General features: G+C 44.7%; 1 protein-coding gene and 1 pseudogene across 2 annotated transcripts in view; one reads left to right on the forward strand and one right to left on the reverse strand.

Moving 5' to 3' along the window:
* The first annotated feature begins 22 nt into the window (after positions 1-22).
* THAP4 (THAP domain containing 4) overlaps positions 23-16,897 on the forward strand; it is a 36,436-nt gene continuing 19,561 nt past the window's right edge. The window contains exons 1-2 of one of the 2 annotated variants that reach the window (XM_037009547.2): positions 23-233; positions 2,033-3,189. In XM_037009547.2, coding sequence (XP_036865442.1) covers positions 157-233; positions 2,033-3,189 — 1,234 coding nt within the window. In that variant the 5' untranslated portion in view covers positions 23-156. Of the gene's footprint in view, positions 234-692; positions 857-2,032; positions 3,190-16,897 lie in introns of those variants that run through there. The other variant, XM_073217776.1, reaches the window with a different exon arrangement.
* LOC108399794 (cyclin-dependent kinase-like 4 pseudogene) lies at positions 11,791-15,495 on the reverse strand (annotated as a pseudogene).

The following is a 16,897-nucleotide window of genomic DNA, read 5'->3' on the forward strand; positions in this document are numbered from 1 at the left end:
GCGCGCCGCCATCTTGCCGTACGGGGGCCGCGGGGCCGGCTCCCACGTCCCGCAGCCGTGTCGCCGCGCGCCCTCCCCTCGGGGCGGTCCCGCTCGGGGCTCGGCGCGGCGAAGCGACGGCCGGAGCCTGGTGCGGCGCGGCGGCCGAGGCCCGAGATGGTGATCTGCTGCGCGGCCGCGAACTGCTCCAACCGGCAGGGCAAGGGGGAGAAGCGCGCCGTCTCCTTCCACAGGTAACCGGGCCCGGCCCGCAGACGCGCGCCTCCGGCCACGCCCCCGCCCGGCCGGGGGAAACTGAGGCCGCACGGCCCGGCCGAGGCGGAGACACTTTATGCGCCGGGCCCGCGAGTGAGTCAGCGCCGGGTGCTGTGTGACCTTGGCCCGGCCGCCGTCTCTGGGCCGGGCCGCCGCGGCCGCCCCCTGCGCCCACCGGCGGCCCACCGCGCGGCCCCGGCGCCCACCTGAGGGCCCCCACCACCCCTCCCCACCGAGGCCACCGAGCGCTCATTGATTCGAGTCGGCGCCGCCGGGTTCCAAACAGTGCGTTCTGGAAGCGCGCTTCCTCGGGGAGGTCGCCCTCTTGCATTGGCTGTGACCGCTCTCTGTTCCTGCGGTCGGGAACGTGGCCGAACGGAGACAGCCGGTCCTCGGGGTTGGCGTGCCGCGGACGCTCCTCGGAGGGTCCGGGCCGCCCCCGGGCAGGAAGCGCGCCTGCATCCCGCGGAGCAGGGCCGGCCGCTGCCCCGAGGCGGGGAAGGGGCTCCGCGGAAGTGGGCCCGCAGCGGGCGGGGGCCGCCTTCTCCCCGGCCTGGCCTGGCCTCCCCGCGAGGGCTTCTCTCGGACTTCGGCGCCGGAGGTACCACAGCCCTGATCTGAAGGCGCTCTGCTTTGAAAACCTCCTGGCGCTTTGTTTTATGTTACTGGGTGTTATTTAAGGTTTTAAGACCTGAAAGACATTTGTTGTTTGTAGAGTTAGTGAGAGTTCACAGTGGTTTGCTTTGAGCCTTAAGTTGTTACAATCTATCAAAAAAACAAGTTATATTATTTCAGAGGCCAGCCACCAGGTTTTCGTGACAGTTTCTTTCAGAGCCTGGTCCCAGCAGTTTTGTTACTGTTTCCGAAAACGAGGCAAAGCGTTGTAGAGAAAGCTGCTCTTGGCCTTCATAATAGTCTAACTGCTGTGGGTCAAAGGACCTGAGAATGGGGTGGGGGGTCTTCGGGAAACGGGCTCGCAGAGCGTTGAGGAAGTGTAGAAGGTCACGTTGCTTAGAACTTCCTGAGGAGTTGGTATCCGCTCTGGTCCTGTCCATGGCGACCTCAGGTGTGTGAGATAGCCCTCCCGATGCGCCCACCACCACCACGTGCACAGTGCTCAGTTTCTAATAGAAACCTTGTCTTAGAGATAACGCGTATCTCATTCAGTATCTTCCAGGGATGGTTGCTTTTTAAAAGGAGCAGTTTTTCTTCTGGTAGGGGAAGTGCAGTAGGAACACCTAGGAACGTCCTTTGAGTCTGACAAGTGGTTAAAGCCAGTCTCACATCCTCAGCTGTTGGAGACACAGTTGGGGCCAGGCACCATGCTGGGCATTTGGGATGTTTAGGCCACCACCTGGCCTGGCTTCTAAATGTGGAACATCCCCGTTTTAGCATCCATAGTCGTGCATCCCAGTCACACTGGGAGGGTTAGTCAGCTACAAGCAACCAGGAACTATTACAGCATTTCCTGGAGCCTCCAGTTGTCTTAATGCCATCCTGTGCTGTCTCGGGGCATTTAAGACAGCCTGGGAAGCATCTGTCATTTTTCTGCCCTACAGACTGTAGGCTCCTGCAGGGCACGCATTGGACCATTAATCTTTCTGTTCCAGTAGTAACTTACAAGTAGGTGTGTCTTAAGTCTTCATAATGTCTTTTAGTGGATAATCAAGTCAATATAGGTTTGGACATTTGCAAAACGCTCGCTTTGCTTTTATAGTTGGTAATTTTAGGGGTACACATTTAGTTGTTTCTAATTGCTCTGTTATATGTCCTGCAGGTTCCCCCTAAAGGACTCAAAACGACTGATCCAGTGGCTCAAAGCTGTTCAAAGGGAAAACTGGACCCCCACTAAGTATTCTTTCCTCTGTAGTGAACATTTCACCAAAGACAGCTTCTCCAAAAGGCTGGAGGACCAGCACCGCCTGCTCAAGCCCACGGCTGTGCCCTCCATCTTCCACCTGACTGAGAAGAAGAGGGGGTCTGGAGGCCATGGCCGCACCAGGAGAAGAGACACCAGAAAGGCGTCTGGGGGCCTGAGGGCACGAGCGAGTGACGCAGACGGGAGGGTTGCTGCGGGTCCATCCTCCTCCTCAAGGGAGAGCCTGTCTGCTGGACCAGAGCCCTGCAGGGTGAAACGGGCCACGCCACAGGGTGAGACTGCGCCCAGGGCCGCCCGGGGAGCCGCAAGCCAGGAGCGGGCACCACAGACACCAGACGGAGCTCCAGGAGATGGTCCAGCTGCCAAGGCATCAGGCAGCCAGGAAGACGTGGTCACACCCACTGGGGATGCTGGCGATGAGAACGCTGCCTCCCCCAATGGGGGCTTGGTGGATAAGAGTGGTATTTCCATGGATGACTTTAGCCCCCCAGGATCTGGGGCATGCAAATTTATTGGTTCGCTTCATTCTTATAGTTTCTCCTCAAAACACACTCGAGAGAGGCCGTCTGTCCCCCGAGAGCCTGTCGACCGAAAGCGACTGAAGAGAGACCTGGAGGCCGGCTGCAGTGGGACAAGCCTGGGGCCCGACAAGGGCTTGGCCCAGAGCCCCCCGAGTTCCTCCCTCACAGTGACACCGCAGGAGCCGTCCCAGAGCCCCTCTGCCCCTCCAGCAGATGTCACCCCGAGGCCAGCCGCAGAAGCTGTGCAAAGTGAGCACCGCGACGCCAGCCCCATGTCCATCAACGAGGTCATCCTGTCGGCATCAGGGGCCTGCAAGCTCATCGACTCGCTGCACTCCTACTGCTTCTCATCCCGGCAGAGCAAGAGCCAGGTGTGCTGCCTGCGGGAGCAGGTGGAAAAAAAGAACGGCGAGCTTAAGACCCTGCGGCAGAGGGTCAGCCGCTCTGACAGCCAGGTGCGAAAGCTGCAGGAGAAGCTGGACGAGCTGAGAGCGAGCTTCCCCCGCCTGAGCAGCCTGCTGCCAGCCGGCCGCGGTCAGTACAGCTGGGCTCCCTGCCTGCGCCCATGAGAGCCCTGCTGCGGGGGGTGGGGAGGCCCGGGGTAGCGTGCCTGTACACGGAGCCCCCACTGGCTCCAGGGCACTTGAGGGGCGAGTGCCGCTCCGGGCTTCAGCCAGTAGGAAAGGCAGCCTCTCACGTGCACTGGGGGAGCCACTCAGACCCACTGGCTCAGGGGGCCCCTGCAGCTGGTTTCCCACTGGAAAGGCGGGGCTGCCCTACCTCACACCGGTGCGACCTCCGGAGGAGCCAGCAGCTCACTGTAACATAGAGCAAACTCTTAAAACCACGGGGAGGGCCTTGCCATCATGTTTTGATGAATAGCCTTAAAGTTAAATCATTTTGATCATTAATAATAATTTCATGAAAAATTTAAACATTATTTGGGTAAAATACATTCTCTTTTGTAGAACTTAAAACACTACAGAAATACGTAGGCTAAGAAGTGGTGAAAATTCCCATTTCTCATTACCTCCTGACTTGTTCCTTGTTGCTATCAAAATTTGGTGTGATGGCTTAGATTTTCTGTGCTTTTACATGCATATCTTTGCATCTATACAGATAGGTTCGATATGTTTTATATGTTAGCTACATTTCTGCTTCTCCTATTTTGTCATTTATACCAAATATCACCCTTTACATTTTGAGGATAGTATCTTTTACCTGTAACATATACATGGCAAACATTTAATCCAGACTAATGTTTGTCTTCTGGGATTTAATTAACACTTCTGGTGGGAAAAGGCTCTTAAGTGGCAGGACCTTCTTGACCCCCAGAGCTACAACCATTAGCACAACCCTAACGGAAGCAAAAACAAAACCCACCCCACGTGTCTTCACATGCCGTGAGGGTCTGGGGGAACACCGCCCCAGCAGAGGGCTGAGGCGCTGGCACCTCCCTTCACCTGGTGTCTGCAAGCTGTTCCTGCTCCTCTTCAAGGGTCAGACTTCCCAACATTTGTCGCTGTTACAGGTCTTTCCAAACACTGGTCCTTTACTCCTTTGAGCAAGTTGGCATTGTCTCTCTTCGGTCATCCTTGCCTCTCTGCTCCGTCTTTTGGCTCCCTGCTCCCTGCAGTGGAGGCCATGCCCCTTCCCCTGTACCCTTGCCCCACTCCTGTGCTCTGCCTCAGGCTGCTCCCTGGCTGTTCACTTCTAAATAGTTGGTCGTTTCAGCCTTAAGTCCTTGCTTAACAAGGGTTATTTAGAAGGATGGGCGTTGACAGTTTTTCAGATGGATAGACTGGGGGAGGAGAGCTGATTTTTTGTGATACATTTTTTTGCTCTAAGGTCTAGTAAGAGGGTCACTTAAAGATACTGGCTTTTTGGAATCTTTTTGAGGTTTCACCGTGGCTTAATACACAGTCTGTTTTTGTGCCTGTTTCATTGTGGGGAAGAAGATGTCCTCTCCACTCATTGGTAACATTGTCCCTCCCTCTCGCAGAGCTGGGTCCAGCTTATCTGTATTAGTCAACAGGTCTGTTTCCCAGCTGTCGCTTGACCTGTTGATTTCTAAAAGCAGGAAGGTGGGTCTCTCCCTGGGATACCCATTTTTTCTTTTATGTCTATCCAGTTTTATGTTTCAAAACCATATTAGAGACATAAGTGTTCCTGACTTTACCAACACAGAGAACCCTTGTCCCAGTTTGTCCTATTTACTCACCTTTCCAACCTTTCTATATCCCTTTATTTTATAGCTACATTTTAACTCAAATTGAGAGCCTTTGTCTTTTGAGGAGTAATTTAACCCACTTAAAATTGTGATTACGGAGGAGCTAGGATCCGACTTACCCTTTTATTGTTTAATTTGTTAGGTTTTCTTGTTTCTTTTTCTGGTCTTCTAGTGGGTGTCTGTCCACTGTTAACAACCATTGGGTCCTGTCTGTAAATGTAGGGTGGGTCAGCTCCGGTACCATCCATGCCCTCCCAGCGCCTCACCTTCCACCCCCAGGTGGCACCTGGCTGTGATCTGTTCCATATGCCTGTTGTCCCCACCAAGCAACCAGAGTGAGATTATACAATTTTTGGTTACTTTGTTCACCATTATTGATTGTATCCAACATTTTCCTCCTTTTTGGAAATATTTAACGATCTTTTTTGGACTCATACAGCAGTAAAATCTGGGAGCCATTGAGTTTGAGATACTCCTGAGGCGCTCCAGCCTCTCAGAGATGTGTGCCTGTGTCTGCATTCCCAGGGAGGCTTGGGGGGAGGCAGGGCCAGCCGAGGAGCAGCGTGTTTGTGGAGGTGCTGCTGCAGAGCATCCGGGGGGAGGGCTGGAGAGGCAGCGTGGGGGCCGCAAGAAAAGGCTGTGCAGGGAGGATGGGTGCTGGGCCGGGTTGGCTGCCGCCCTGTCCAGAATGGAGAGGATGGCTGTGTGCTGTCCCATGGGGTCTCCTCGGGGAGGGGGAGAGCAGCTGGTCTAGAATGGGTGAAGGGGGCAGAGCCAAGGTGCTTTGAGAGGTTTGGCCATGATGGGGAGTCGGGAGATGGGTAGCCAAGGGGAACATGGCTCCAGGAGAGTTTTATTTGTAAAGTAGTGACAGGCAAGCAGGTGTATGGGCTGCCGTGGGCCAAAGTGATGGAACGAAGGGTGCTGGGCCCTCGAAGGAACCTGGGGTGGGGCTGAGAATGGGAAAGATGCTGCTCCTGTGCTCCCAGGAGGAGGGGAGGGGAGGCTGGGGCAGGCGTCATCAGCAGTGGGAGGGAGAGGGGTCCTGATTGGGTCTCCAGGGCCTGCCCAGAGCTGCCCGCACAATGTCTGCTCTCTTCACAGTTCCCAGTGCTATTAGGAGTTTGTTGATGAAGGAACCTTTAGGTCTTTTTTTAGGATTTTATGTTGAAGGGGCTATACCCACATTATTCAGTCCATTATCTTTAGCTACTCCCCTAGGTTTTGGACAGATTCCCTGCAACAGTACAGCTGGGCCGTGGGCCTGCGGGCTCCAGAGGTCAGGGCTTGGCCCTGCGGAAAGCTGGTGAGTGCCTCCCCTTCCCTAGGCTTCCCCTGTGTTAGTGCAATTCATTACTTACAAGGGATGAACCGAGATTACTACATTAGTAATATATTGTCCATAGTTTACGTTACAGTTCACTATGCTAGACTTGAGTCTAACAGATGCATAATGCCACGTACCCACCATCCCAGCACAGGTGGGCTGCCTTTTCCACCTGGTCACCCTTCCCCTCCCAACCCAACAGCCACTGTTTTCTGTAGTTCAGCCTTTTAGAATGTCACGTCATTGGTGTCTGTGGACACCACGGAATCAAGCGTGTGGCCTTTTCAGTTTGGCTTCTTTCACTTAGCAATATGTACTTAAGGTGCCTCTGTTCTTTTTGGCTTCATAGCTTTTTTTCTCTTTTCCTTTTTTTTATGAAAGTACACATAACAAAAGTTTACCATCAAGGCCATTTTTAACTGTACACTTCAGCCATATTAAACACTTTCATGCTGTTGCACAGCACCCCCAGAACTCTTGTAAATATGAAACTCTGTGCGTATTAAACACAACTTCCCAGTCCTCTCACAGCCCCAGGCACTCACTATTCTACTTTCTGTCTATGATTTTGACCCTTACGAGTACCTCAGATAAATGGAATCACACAATATTTGTCCTGTGACTGGCTTATTTCATTAGCATAGTGTCCTCAAGGTTCGTCATGTATGATGTAGCACAAGGCAGAATTTGCGTTCTTTTTAAGGCTGAATAATATTCCATCGTGTGAATATACCACATTTTATTTACTTCTGTCTCCACATTGTAGCTGTTGTAAATAATGCTGCCATAAACAGCGACGTGCAGATATTTCTTCCAGACCCTGCTTTCAGTTCTTTGGGGTTTTTCCCAAAAGTGGAATTTCTGGATCATATGACAATTACATGTTTAATTTTTTAAGCAACTTCTATACTGTTTTCTGTAGCAATTGCACCATTTTATATTACTACCAGTGGTGTTTAAATGTTCCAATTCCTCCACATCCTTGCCAACACTTGTTTTGTGTTTTTGATAGCAGTTGCCCTAATGGGGGTGAGTAGGTAAATAATTGCGGTTTTGATTTGTACTTCTCCAGTGATCGGTGATGTTGAGCATCTTCTCATGAGCTTTTTGGCCATTCGTATGTCTGCTTTGGAGAATTGTCCATTCAAGCCCTTTTTGTCCATTTTATAATCAGGTCATTTGTTTTTTTGTTGTTTACTTTCAGGAGCTCTCTGTATATTCTGAATATCAATCTCTTACCAGAAATATAATTTGCAAATATTTTCTCCTATTCTGCGGGCTGCCTTTTCACTCTGTGGATAGTGCCGTTTGATATACAAATGTTTTGATTTTTCATGAAGTCTAATTTGTCTACTTAGTGTTTTTCTTTCGTTAGCTGTGCCTTTGATGTAATAGCTGAAAAATCACCCCCGAGTCCAGTGGTATGAAGCTTTTGTTCTGTTTTCTTCCAAGAGTTTTTCTGTTTTAGGTCTTAGGTTTAGGTCCTTGATCCATTTTGGGTTAATTTTTGTAGATGGTGTTAGATAAATGTCCAGCTTCATTCTTTTGCATGGGATTATCCAGTTTTTCCAGCACCATTTGTTGAAAAAACTGTCTTTTCCCCATTGAATGTGGTCTTGGCACCCTTGTCAAAATTGATTTGACCATATATGTGAGGGCTTATTTCTTTTTATTAATTTTTTATTAAGATATGATTGATATACACTCTTATGAAAGTTTCACATGAAAAAACAATGTGGTCACTACATTTGCCCATATTATCAAGTCCCCACCCACACCCCAGTGCAGTCACTGTCCATCAGTGCAGCAAGATGCCACAGATCCACTATGTGCCTTTTCTGTGCCGCACTGTTCTCCCCGTGACCCCCACACCATGTGTACTAAACATAATACCTTGAGGGCTTATTTCTGAACTTTCTATTCTGTTCCACACTATGTCTGTCTATGCTAATAACACACTGTTTTGATTACTGGAGCTTTGAGAAGTTTTGAAATCAGGGAGTGTGAATCATCTCAGTTTTGTTCTTTTTCAGGATTGTTTTGGCTGTTGTAGGTTCATTGGGATTACATATGAATTTTAGGGTGGTTTTCCTATTTCTTTAAAAAGCATGACTGGGATTTTGATAGGGATTGCATTGAATCTGTAGAGTGCTTTGGGTAATATTGTCACTCCTAACAGTATCAAGCCTTCCAGTTCATGAACACAGGATATGTTTCCATTTATTTATTATGTCTTCTTTAATTTCTTTCTGAAATGTTTTGTAATTTTTACTGTACAAGTCCCTCACCCACTTGGTTAATTCTCAAGTATTTTCTTTTTGATGCTATCTTAAGTGGAATTGTTTTTGTAAATTTTCTTCAGGTAGTTCATTATTCGTATATAGAAAAACAACTGATTTTTTATGTGTTGACTTTGTATCCTGTTCTTTACTGAATTCATTTATTAGCTCTAACAGCTTCTTTTGTGAAGTCTTTAGGATTCTCTACATATGAGATCATATCACCTGCAAATACAGGTAACTACTTTTTTTTCCAAGTTGGATGCTTTTTCTTTCTATTTCTTGCCTGTTTATTCTGAATAGAACTTTCAGTGCAATGCTGAATAAAAGTGAACTGGTATCCGTGTCTTGTTCCTGATCCTACAGGAAGAGCTTGCATTCTCTCACAAAAACCAGTTGAACATTTGCTGTGTGCTTTTAACACATGGCTTTTATTATGTTGAGGTAGTTTCTTTCTACTCCTATTTTGTTGAGTGTTTTTATCATGAAAGGGTGTTGAATTCTATCTCACGCTCTTTCCGCATCAAGATGATCGTGTAGTTTTCTCCCTTCATTTTGTTGATGAGGTGTGTGACTTTAGTATATTAAACTATCCTTGCATTCTAGGAATAAATCCCACTTGGCCTGATGTGTAATTCTTTTAATACTGCCGCTGAATTCATTCTGTCAGTATTTTGTTGAGATATTTTGCATCAGTGGCCATAAGGGACATTGTTCTGCATCATATTTGGCTTCACTGTCAGGGTTATGCTGGTCTCATAGAATGAATTAGGAAGTGTTCCTCTTCAATTTATTGAAAGGTTTAGGAATGATTTCTATTAGTTCTACTTAAATTTTTGGTAGAATTCACCAGTGAAGCCATTAGGTTTTCAGCTTTTCCTTGTCACAAGATTTTTTTTATTCGATCCTTTTACTAATTATAAGTCTACTCATATTTTCTGTTTGTTCCTGAGTTAGTCTTGGTAGGTTTTATGTTTTTAGGAATTTGTCCCTTTCATCTGGGTTATCCAGTTTTTTGGCACACGGTTGTTGAAAGTCCTTTTATACTTCCATCTTATTTTTGTAGAATCAGTAGTAATGTCCTCACTTGTGTTTGTTTTTAGTAACTTGAATCTTATCTCTTTTTTCCCTAGTCTGTCTAGCTAAAGGTTTATTGATTTTGTTCATCTTTTTGAAGATATTTGGCCTATTTTTTTTTAATTGGTTTGTTTTTGTTGTTGTTGTTTTTGAGTTTTACAAGTTCTTTGTATATTTTGGGTACAAGCCCTTTTTTGTTTCAGTTCATTATGTAATAACAACATCACAGTCTACAAGTTAAATGTATGAAATAGAAATGGTAGGGAAAATCTAAACATAGGTCAGGTATGTGAATTTTTCCAAAACCAGGGGCCAAAAGAAAATGCATTGCCTGCAGGGCCAAGGAGGAGGAAGCAGGGAGGGCGACAGGTAGTTTTTTTGGGTTTTTTTCTTCCCAAATATTTTCTCCCAAGTCTTTTCACTTTATTCTCTTTTTATTTTGTTCTCTTTAACAATGTCTTTACAGAAAATACATTTTTTATTTTAATAAATTCCAGTATCAATTTTTTCTTACATGGATCATGTTTTAGTGTTGTATCTAAACCTCATTGCCAAGTTGAAGGTCACATAAATTTTTTTCCTGTTTCTCTAAGGAATTTTTTACTTTTACATTTTACATTTAGGTCTGTACTCTATTTTGAGTTAATTTTTGTGAGGTGTAAGGTCTGTGTCTAGAGTCTTTTTTGTGTATGGTCCAGTTGCACCAAGCCATTCGTTGGCCGGACTAGACTCTTCTCTCCCCATTGTGCCACCGTTGCTCCTTTTGTGAAGAAGCGGTCTGCCTGTATTTGTGTGGGCCTGTTTCTGGGCTCTCTGTTGTGGATCGATCCGTGTGTCTCCTTTTGCTGACACCATGCTGTGTGATCACTGTGACTTTTTAGTAAGTCTTGAATTGGGGTATTGTGAGTTCTCCATTTGGTCCTTTTCATGGATATTTGAATATTGTGCTGGCTATTCTGGGTCTTTTGCACCCCCCTTCAAACTTTAGAATCAGTTTGTTGATATCCACAAAGTGACTTGCTTGGATTTTGATTGAGGTTGTGTTGACTCTACAGGGCATGTTGACGTCTTAGCAGAATTGCGTCTTCCTGACCATGAACACAGACTGTCCATCCATTCATTTGGCTCTTTTATTTCTTTCATCAGAGTTTTGTAGTTTTCCTCATGTAAATCTTATGTACAATTTGTTAGAGTTATACTGAAATATTTTTTCTTTTTTTGGTGCAAGTGTAAATGTTCCTGTGTTTTCTGTTTCAGAGGTTATTGCTGATATATACAAAAACAATTAAATTTTGCATGTTATCTTGCATGCTCCAAACTTGCTATATTGCTTATTCATTTCAGGAGTTTTTTGTGGATTCTCTGGGATTTTCTGCATGGACAGGCATGTTACCTGCAAACAAAGACAGTTTTATGTTTTCCATCCCAATCTGTGTATCTTTTATCTCCTCTTCTTCTCTTACTGCTTCGGTTAGGGTTTCCAGCGCAGTGTTGAAATGAGCATGGGAGCGGCATCCCTGCCTTCCTCCTGGTCTTAGTAGGAAAGCTTTGAGTTTCTCACCAGTAAGTGATGTGAGCTGTTGTGTTTTTTGGGGGGTTTTTTTTTTGTTGTTGTTGTTGTTTTAAATAGATGCTCTTAATCAAGTTGAGTAAGTTCCTCCTTATTCCTAGTTTATTGAAAGGTTTTATTATGAGTGGGTATTGGATTTTGTCAAACAGTTTTTCTGCATCTGATAGGATTGTGTGATTTTTCTTTGATGGATTACATCATTTGATGCAGGACCAACCTTGCATACCTGGGAAAAACCCACTTGGTCCTAACTTATTTTTTTATGTTGTTGGATTTAATTTGCTAATGCTTGTTAAGGATTTTTGCATCTGTGTTCTTGAGAAATACTTGCATGTGGTTTTCCTTTCTGATGATGTCTTTGTCTAGTTTTGGTTTTAGGGTAATGCTGTGAGTTGGGTGGTAGTCCCTCTGCTGCTACCTTCTAGAAGAGATTATGAAGAACATGTATAATTTCTTTCTTAAAGTGAACTTGTCTGGGCCTGCTGCTTTCTGTTTTGGAAAGTTATTATTCATTCAATTTGTTTAATAGATACAGGCCTATTCAGATTATTGTTTCTCCCTCTGTGAGTTTGGTTAGTATGTGTCTTTCAAGGAATTGGCCTGTTTCACCTGAGTTATCAAATTTGTGCACATAGAGTTATTCATAGTATCCCTTTAGGGACCTTTTGATATCCATAGGATCAGTAGTAATGGCCCTTTTATTGTGCTGTTGGTAATTTGTGTCTTCTCTTTCTCTTTTCTTAGTTACCTGGACTAGAGTGTACCAATCTTTTTTTAAAAAACAGCCTTTGATTTTTGTGATTTCATTATTTTCCTATTTTCAGTTTCATTGGTTTATGCTTGCTTTCAACTTACCTGCTCTTTTTTTTTCCTACTTTCCTAAGGTAAAACTTAGATTATTAATTTTAAACATTTTTTCCTTTTCTAATATATACTCAGTACCATAAGTTTCCCTCCAAATGTTGCTTTTATTGGATCCCACAAATTTTGATAAGTTGTATCTCATTCCATTTAGTTCACATTTTTTTATTTCTTTTGAGGTTTCCTTGTTGACGCAGTTGTTCTTTAGAAGTGTCTTGTTTAATCTACAAATATTTGGGGATTTTTCAACTACCTTGCAATTACTGATATCTAGTTTAATTCCTTTGTAGTCTGAGAGCATACTTTGTATAATCACCAGGCTGTTAGATTTGTTAAGGTGAACCTCATGGGACAAGATATGGTCTTTCCGGGTGAGTGACCCATGTGAGCTTGAGAAAGATGTGTGTTCTGCTGTTGGTGGATAAAGTAGGGTTACGGTTCTCCAAAGAAACAGAATCAACAGGACGTATACATATACATTTGCATATACATGTACGTGTACACAGACACATAGACAGATACGCACATACATACCAGAGGAAATTTTATTATAGAAATTGACCCCTGTGATTGTGGATGGAAAGCTGGTAAAGCCTCTGTCCAAAGGCCTGAAAACTGTTGGGGGGTATGGAGGCAGGAGCATTTAGGTGGGTATAAGTCTCAATTTGACTCCGACGGCCCAGGGACCAGGAGCAGTGCTGTCTCAGGACAGGAGATGGCCCAGCTCAGAGAGCAGATTCACCTGCCTCTTGTTTCACGCAGGTCTTCAGTGCCCACCCACGTAGGGAAGGGCCATCTGCTTTACTCAGTTCACCCATTGAAATGTTCTCTTCTGGAAACACCCGCACACATGCACCCGGAAATAATGTTTACCAGCTCTCTGGGCATCCCTCAGCCCAGTCAGGTTGTGTGTCTTCCTTTTTACTGTATAATGACCCTCTTTGTCCCTGATTATTTTTCTTGTCCTATTGTCTACTTTGTCTGAAACTAACTATTCCAGCTTTCTTTTGGTTTGTATTAGCATGATATATCTTTCTCTATCACTTTATTTTTAATCTGTGTCTTTATATTTAAAATGTTTCTCATAGACAACATGGAGTTGAATCTTTTTTTCAATCTACGCTGACAGTCTCCATCTTTTCATTAGCATACTTAAGCCATTTATGTTTTTAAGAGATTATTGCCGTAGTTGGATTATGTTCTGTCATGTTAATAATAGCTTTCTGTTTGTATCTGTTCTTCCTCCTCTTTTCTGCCTTTTCTGGTTTTAATTGAGCATTTTAGTGAATTCATTTTTTCCCCTTACCATACCAATTAATACTTTTTTAAAACTTTTTCAGGGTTGTCCTAGAATTTGCACTAGACATTTACAATTACAGTTGACCCCTGAGCAGTGCAGTCGAAAATCTGTCTGTAACTCTGATCCCCTCAAACACTTACCTGATATTAGCCTCCTGTTGACCAGAAGCATTACTGATAACATAAATGGTTAACACATACTTTATGTTTATATCTATTAGATACCATGTTTTTGCAATAAAGCAAGCTAGAGAAAAGAGAATGTTTATTTCAAATTGTCATAAATCTCCAAAAAAATTTTTCAGTATATTTATTGGGAAAAAACCTTCACATAAGAGGACCTGCACAGTTCAAACCCATGTTGTTGAGGGATCGGCTGTAATCTTAGTCCACTTTAAAATAATACTGTGCCCCCTCAAGGGCAGTGCAAGTAGCTTATAACACAGTATTCCCCATTTCGTTCTAATCCTTTATAAAATTGCTGTCATTCATGTCACTTAACTGTATTCTCTAATCACACTGTTACTATTATTGATTTGAAGATTAGGTCAATTAGGAATAAGAAAAAGAAAAGATTTTATTTGACTTTCATTTGTTTCTTCTCTGATGCTCCTTTTTTTTATTTTCATAGTTTTCTGGTTTTATTATATCAATCATCAGTATTTATTAAGATAAACAAATACAACTAAACCAGTGGAAAGAAAAGGTCTTGGTGTCCACCTAGTCTCATGTTGAAAGGTAGAAAAAGGAAAAAAAAATTTTTTTTACAGCACTTTAGCTTTTGAATGGAGGTACCTGCTGACGTCTTCTGTTTGTTCCTTCATGGTGTGCTTTTCTTTTAATTTGGTCCCCTCAAAAGGAATCAAAGTAGGGGGTTCTGCAGGAGGTGCGCACAGGTTAGTCTGTCATCTGGATGCATCTTCAGACACACCTTCATGAGACTCAAAGCCACAGGATGCATACCTGAGAACTTTTCTTCAGGAGTTTCCATGTCTTCTGGTTCAGGAATACTGATGCCTTGGAAAAGTTGGTTGCTTGTAAAGATAGATTGGTGTCTTGGGATTAGTTTTCCTAGTGTTCTGATTATCAGATAAAGTTGGTCCACATCTGATTTTTCCAGGCCAGAGTGGCTGGCCTGTCAGAAGCTCTGCAAAAACACAACCAGTAGCCCATACATCTACCAAAGAACTATATTGAGTGTCTCCCACAAGTTCAGGACCTCGGTACCATCTCGTAGCCACGTAATCAGTGTACGCATCTCCTAGAATCAGAATTTGTGCAAACCCAAAGTTATAGATCTTGATTATTCCTTGCTTAGTTATCAGAATATTTTCAGGTTTTACATCTCTGTGAATACAGTTATGTTTATGACAGAAATTAAGAGCTTGAAGTGTTTGCCATAAGATACTTTTTATCACTCCATTGGCCACTCCATTTGGGTTTCTTTCCAGCTCGTTTAAAAGTGTATGATCACAGTATTCAAAAACTAAATGCATTTTCCTTTTTCTCTTGAACACCTCAATGAGGTTCACAATGTTTGGGTGTTTTAATTGCTTCAACATACATATTTCTCTCAGTGCTATTTTCCTAACAGCAGAATCATCTTCAGATTCCACACATTTTTTAATAGCTACCACTTGTCCAGACGTTTTGTTTCTGCATTTGAATACAACCCCATAAGACCCTTCTCCAATCTTAGCTGATTTTTCATACTTTTCCATTATAGTTGAAGTGACTTAAATTACTGTATTGATTGACTTGCAGTACAGTGATGCACCTCCAACATCTGTGGAAGGGAGACTTATCTGCTGATTTTATTATCCTCAGGTAAATGATGAAAATATGATGCTGTAAGATTCAGCTGAAGGAGCATTTTATACTCTTGGTTATGGTGTTTATCTTTTCCTTCCTAACCCATTTAAGTACTGCAAGCTGAGAACAAGACCTGGTCCAAAGTGCTATACCTCCACCTGGCCCTCCAGAGGCCGCCGGAGGGGAAGGCAGCAAACCTGCCCTTCCCTGGAATCCTCCATCCCACCCCCACTTCTCCCTGCAGGCCTCCGCGCCCACCCACCACCTGCCCCCAGCTCCGGCCGGCCGTGGTGCGGTGGACCGGGGCTCTGATGCTCTTTATAAAGATTTGAGTTTCTGACATGTATTATTTTCCTTCTCCTTGAAGAACTTCTTTTGATATTTCTTGCAGGGCATGTCTGCTGGCAAAGAACTCCATCAGCTTTTATTTGGAAGAGTCTTTATTTCACCTCCTTTTGAAGGATGGCTTCACTGGACATAGGAGCTACTCTGCTTGCATGACTTCTAGTGAGAAGCCCACTGTAGTCCTTACCCTTTTTGCACTGTAAAAAAGGTTCTTTTTCCTCTGGCTTCTTTCAAGATTCATTGTCTTTGGTCTTCTGCACTTTGAATATGATGTGCTGAGGTGTAGATTTTTTGGTATTTATCATACTTGATGTTCCCTGAGCTTCCTGCATCTGTGGTACAGTCTGCTGTTAATTTTGAAAAATTCTCAGCTATACACGTGTCTTCCCTGTTGTCTCCTTTTATTTCCATTGTGCATGTATATCACCTTTGTGACTCTCTGTTAGTCTTTTCTTTTTTCTGTTTCCTCTTTGCATTTTGTTTGGAAGTTTCCTGTTGGCGTGTTTTCTGCAGATTCACTGCTGCTTCCCCCATCCGTCAGTGGCTTTCTTCATTTCTGTGACTGTAGGTTTGATTTTCAGCATTTCCTCTCCACTTATATAACTCATCTGCTCTTGCATGTTGTCCACTTTGTCCATTAGAGCATGTTAATCGTGGTTATTCTAAGTTCCAAGTCTGATCATTCCAAAGTCCCTGCCATGTCTGAGTCAGGTCCTTATGCTAGGTGAGGGTTCATAAGACTATGTTTCTTCTGCCTTTAAGCCTGTCTTGTAGTTTCTTTGAAGGGTAGACGTGTATCAGATAAGAGAAACGGAGGCAAACAGGCCTTTAGCTTGAGGTGTCATGCTGACCTGGCTCTCTTTGGGCTGTGTCTGATCTCTGCTGTGACCAGATCCTGGGGGCTTCAAATCCCTCTCATGTCCTCATGTTCTGTCTGCCCCGCTGTCCTTAGGGGTTCCCTGAGAGCTTCCGCCTTTCCTGTTGAGGTCCAGGTATGAGGCTGGGGGAAGAAGCAGTCTGATCTTGTGATTCCATTTCAGCCTTTTGTGGGCGGTGCCCCTTGCACATGTTTCTCCTTTTCTTTCCCCCCTTGGGTGAGACGGCAAGGCTGGTGTGGGCAGTGCCCTGCCCCAGGTGAGACCACACCCTGGAGAGCCATTCTCACTGTGTTGTTTGAGAGATGCTCTGGGTGTGTCGCAGAACAGTTCCCTTCCTCTCCCCCTGCAGAGCGAGGTGATCTTTTTCTTGGCGTTTCATGGTGAGAACTTGGGTTCCTAAATGTCGATTCCACAAAAGTGGGACCCCCAAGCCTGCAGCCCCAGAGATTCTGACTCAAACGCTGTCCACACTCCGCTTCCAGCATTTCATCCAAATCAGTATCAAGAGCTCCTGCTAGTTCTTGGCTCCAGTGGTTTCTGCCCCAGGTAAGCAGCTCTTGGCTG

This window comes from Manis javanica, chromosome 12, assembly GCF_040802235.1.
Source record: "Manis javanica isolate MJ-LG chromosome 12, MJ_LKY, whole genome shotgun sequence".
Taxonomy (NCBI): Eukaryota; Metazoa; Chordata; class Mammalia; order Pholidota; family Manidae; genus Manis; species Manis javanica.